General features: G+C 43.1%; 1 protein-coding gene across 1 annotated transcript; it reads right to left on the bottom strand.

Moving 5' to 3' along the window:
* Nucleotides 1-3745: 3745 nt before the first annotated feature.
* Nucleotides 3746-4325, bottom strand: H257_05349 (hypothetical protein; the record flags this gene model as incomplete). The annotated part of the gene is made up of 3 exons (XM_009830192.1): nucleotides 3746-3896; nucleotides 4019-4131; nucleotides 4224-4325. The coding sequence occupies 3 exons, from the start codon at nucleotides 4323-4325 to the stop codon at nucleotides 3746-3748; spliced, it is 366 nt and encodes a 121-aa protein (XP_009828494.1).
* Between the last annotated feature and the right edge of the window lie 743 nt (nucleotides 4326-5068).

The raw sequence follows: 5068 nt of genomic DNA, 5'->3' as shown, positions 1-5068 counted from the left end.
ATTATATAACGTTAGGGATATAGTTAGGCTACAGTACATGTAGTCGTCGCTCTGTCCAATGATTCAAAGCTATGCCATATCTACAATTCTTGATCTGCTCTAACCTTAGCACTGTACGTGGAAGGCAAGGGCGCACTACGACTACACGATGTATAGTACTCCCATTTCACATTCTAATACGGTATGCATCGTGATGAACTGGTGGTTGTACGGCGTAAGTTGGCCTGGTGCTGCAACTCGATTAGTTAGCAGCTGAAATAAAGTAAGGGTTGTTTTATTCTGCTGAAATGCAGAACTTGTGTTTAGCGTTGTTTTATCTTCAATCGGGCTTACATTATTTTAAACATCTGGTTGTTTAACGCAGTTAAACAACGGGCAAACTAGATGAAAAGCACAATACAGTACTTACTGTAAATACTACTGTACTTCCACCAAATTTAACGGATAACGTACATTTATCCGAAATTGTACCGGATACAACAAATGCTATCCAGGAAAACCGAAGTTAACTTAAACGCCAAATACACTGTCGCCGCAGTGGCTCTTACAACAGGTTCACTATAATTTGCACTACAGTATGGGTTTGTAGAGTATACTAGTATGCTTTAGGTTTGGAAATATGTTCACCGAGTTTATCACTCGACACAACATCAGACCCAACCCAATGTGGCCGGCATCGACAAAGGACTATTATCAATGGCTTCTATGCTGAATTGGCATTTCATCAACGTGACGGAAGGGTTGGTATTATATGACAGAGGTTTTGACTCCAACAAATGATGACGTGTGATTGGAGAATACAAAGTAATCCTAAATCGGTTACAGATAACCGAGGAAAAATTGGACCTATCATGCAGGTCGTTTTGAATTGGAAAACAGAATACCAAGAATTTCAATTTTATATTGCAGGAGAACGAGGTCATGATTACGATTGGATTAAATGCACTGGAATTTATCCATATGTACCATTACAATACATGTCGCCTTTTTTGGGAAAGCTCCAATCCACGACTTGAAACACATTCCAATCGATTCAGGAGGGGGGTTACCTCGAGAACCCTCCTACCGAGCACAACAATAACAAGTCCTCAAGACAAAACATCACATTATCTTATATGCATTTCTGGTCATTGCAATGCCTTTTCAAATGATCTTCTAATGGCATCAGGAGTAATCATTTTCCAGGCTTTGATGGATCGCTTTATCATCGCGAGACGCTTTTCAGCGGCAGAATTGACTAGAGTCTCTTCCAACCACAGCATACGGAGGATGCGTTTGAAGGGACCCATGATCCCCACGTCTAGCGGTTGGCAAATGGAGGTGCTATTGGGTGGCAGTGGCTCCAAGATGCTGTGAAGGTCACCTGCTATGGCCTCAACACACTCTTTGGAAACATGGGCATCGAAGTAGTCCGCCAGAATAACTGACGGACCATGAATGTACTGAGGCAACATGGTGAGATATGCCTTCCACGCTCGGGAGCCCATCCACCCGGACTCTTGCACGTCATAGTAGTGCCCACTTGGGTACATCAACAACTCACTGGTATCAATAGTCCCACCAGGAGTGCCATGGACAATGAACATGATTGGAAGTTTTTGCCTACATTAAAACATTAGTTTGGATTGAAAAGAGTAAGCATATACCATCCGCCCGGCATGACAGCACCGCTGTGATTCGATCCGAATGTTTTGTCCGTCTTCGATGACCCGCCGATCTCGGCCCAAATCTTGTCGGAGGGCATGTCATAGTAGACCGCAATTTTATCCACATTGATGATGTCATGGGGACGGTAGTCGCTGTACTTGCCCCTAAATTTGGCGGCAAATTCGTCTCTCAAAACGAGAAGCTCGGACTCACGCATCTTGGAATGACAAGGGACACGCTGGGAAAACCGGTATCGACGGGCGAAGACCTGGCAGAGTCCAAGTATAGCCTCGTAGGGGTCCTTTTTTGTGGCCTGCTGTTACTGGTCTAGCCACTGCTTGTGGTGCGTCTTCATGTAGGTGACCACGTCCATGGACGTGAGGATATGCTCCTTACGTCGACCGTCCTTCATGAAGGCCAAAAGTCGTTCTTGAATTGGATGATTGCTTTGGTGTCTTGGCCACCCATATTTGAACTGGCCAATAGTTGAACAGCACTTGAATTGACGAATTGGATTGGCCAAAATCATTTGAAATAGTAAATGTTAGAGGTCTTGAATGAAGAATTAAAATACGATATAATTACAGAGGTGGTCCAGTTTTTAGGGGATGTCCACATTTTTCTCGGTTCTCTGTAAGTTAATTGTGCACTGGTTTTACGTTACATACGTCAAGGTCCCCAAAGGTAAACCTCCAACCACGCGATATTAACGATACTCCCGAAGTAGAATTTATGCATTTGCGTGCACTTGAATTGGAGAAATGTAGATAGGCCACTCTCAACAACTTGACCCATAAATAGTTCAATACTTGCTTCATAACAGAAATATAAGTACGGGTCTTTGTTGTATCCGGTAACATTTCTGATAAATGTACGTTATCCGTGAAATTTGGTGGTTATGTTTGCTGTCGACCGTATTAACAGTAAACAATTCAATACAAAGTTCTATAACTCACTGTTAAATTAAATTGTAATTGCCCTCTAAATTAATGTATTTTACACTGAAAGGTGCCTAAACACTCCCGAATCGAACCTGGAGGTGCTGTCGAGACACCACCTCAGTACCGGTAGTGTAGCCGAGTCGAGTACCTGTTGTTTTTTCTTATATCAACCTATAGGTTGAACTTTTGAAAACCCACAATTTAGGCAATAATTGATCCGAGCCGTCGATTATAAATTTTTGGCTCATCTGTTTGCAAATACAATTATGAATTGTTTCACCAAAAATAAATATATTGAAATATATATTAAACGCCCAAAATTAATTTAAGTATATTTTTCCCCTAACCTGATCAGAGTCCTCCGTAGCTGGACATGGACGTACAGCTTGTAGTCGAGCGCTTGAGATCTGTCAGCAACCGGAGTTGTGTGTCGACTAGGCTTCAACACTGCCAACGATTCGAGAGACGTTAACTGTAAGTGAAACAAAACAATTTCAGAAGTAATATATTTAAATCGAAAAAGAAAAAAAAACAATAGGTCAACCTAAAATATTTACTACACACTATGGTACATAGCAGGTATTTTCCTGAAATACTTACTATTAATACATACTATTAATAGTGGGTTTTTCCTCCTCCAATGATATTGTGAATATCGTTCGAATTTGGACTTGTGAGTCCTTTCACCAAATAGAATTTGAATCCATTTTATCTCATTTAAGCTAGTACAAACTATATTATACAAATATTAGTATATTTGTGGGTTTGTCCAATAGTCCTCTTAACCAACGAATGAGTGAAACTCGAGTGATTGATCACATGCAGTATGTACGCATTTACTTTACATGTGACTCACTGTCTTGTTGTCGTCGTACACGTCTTGAAAGGATCAATTAAATCGTGAAGGTAGTCACTATCCTTCTAAAGAACAAACTCCATTGAATTGATACTTGCCAAAACCAGAGCAAGAAATCAAGTTGTGGAGGTACAAAATGACTTTATCGATGGAGCAAGATATAACTCAAGCCTTTGGCGCGTAGCATGTCGGTTTGACAATTAGGCGGTGGTGGATGGGCCGCGGGGTGTGCCAAAAATTTTCCCAAAATCGAAATTTTTGCACAAATAATATATGATGAAAAATCCATGTTGAGCTGAAGTTATTCGAAGATATCGTCTCCTTCTTCATAGCCAATGTCGTAGTCCTCGCTGGTGTAGCCAGTGTTTGCACGACCCAACACAGCCTGAATCCGGGCCTTACGGTTCTCGCGATACTTCGCCTCGGAGGACGGGTTCTTGGTCTTGATCTTGCTTCCAATCGAGAGCAAGCGGTACTTATACTGATTGTAGCCCTCACCGTCCACGTTCCGCAAAGGATTGAACCGAACGTGGACATTGGTGAGGGCCACACAAGTCTGAAAGACATGTTGTACTCATCCTTCTTCCACATATACTTGTCAGACGCCAGACCCCGCGGTGTCTTGAGCCTTCCGAAAAAGTTCTCCACAATCACACGATCCGACGACAACTTGGTATTGGCCCGCTCCTGCTCCGTTGTCCGTGCGGTGGCGCATCACCGGCGTGAAGCCATAGACATACTCTCGAATGCCTTGATAGCCTTTGTCCACAAGGACGGACCATTGACTCGGGAACTTGTCGCGCGTCGTTGTCGCTGACGTTGGAGTCGCTCAGGTGCTTCTTCAGAAGCGTCGAGTGAAAGCCCAAGTTGGCCTTGCACATTTCGAAGTCCGACGTGCTGTCCACTTTTCAATCCGTGATGTTGATCGCCAAGCCATTTGGTGCAACGGACACCTCAACTTTGTGTCCATAGACACCCGTGCTTCTTGGAAAAGTACATCTTCTTCTCGCCGAACGACACAGCGGGTGCAGTTGTCTGCTGGATGGTGACGTCAACGGCATACAGTGCCGACTTGTGGGTTGCGAACTACAGGCCAGCGACGGCAAGCTACTGCATTGTCCACTTCACGCCTTGCTCGTCGATGTATCAGGTATGGGTGGAGAACGCGAATGAATTGGTTGATGCGATTGCTGATCATTGCGGCACACTCGTCAAAACTGGCTTAAAGAATGTCCGAGGTGCTCGCGTGCTTTAGCGTCACGAGAGTCATGAAAAGCATATCCTTCCAAGTAACCGGACATTTGCGTCACTGCCGACGTTCCAGTTATTCGTCACGAATGGCTTGATATTGGTCCACAGCGTGTTGAGCTCGGATGCCGAAAAGGTGGTAAGGGCGTGAACAACTTCAACCAGAGGTTGGGAAAGAGTTATTTTTATTGGAATATATTCATTTAAAAGTATAAAATAAATTATTCTGAAATCCTTTCAAAAGAATAAATAATTCGTTTGCACTTCGAGAGAGAATAAGTATTGCCCTGGACCTCTACAAAAAAATAAGTATTGAGTTTTGGAGAATTATTCTAACCTCCATTCAATTCAAAGTCCTGTAAACAAAGGCCAATCA

The sequence above is a fragment of the Aphanomyces astaci genome (assembly GCF_000520075.1).
Source record: "Aphanomyces astaci strain APO3 unplaced genomic scaffold supercont1.10, whole genome shotgun sequence".
In the NCBI taxonomy this organism is placed as follows: Eukaryota; Oomycota; class Saprolegniomycetes; order Saprolegniales; family Verrucalvaceae; genus Aphanomyces; species Aphanomyces astaci.
The sequence above is the reverse complement of the archived record's forward strand: the minus strand, read 5'-3'. Positions and strand labels throughout refer to the sequence as shown.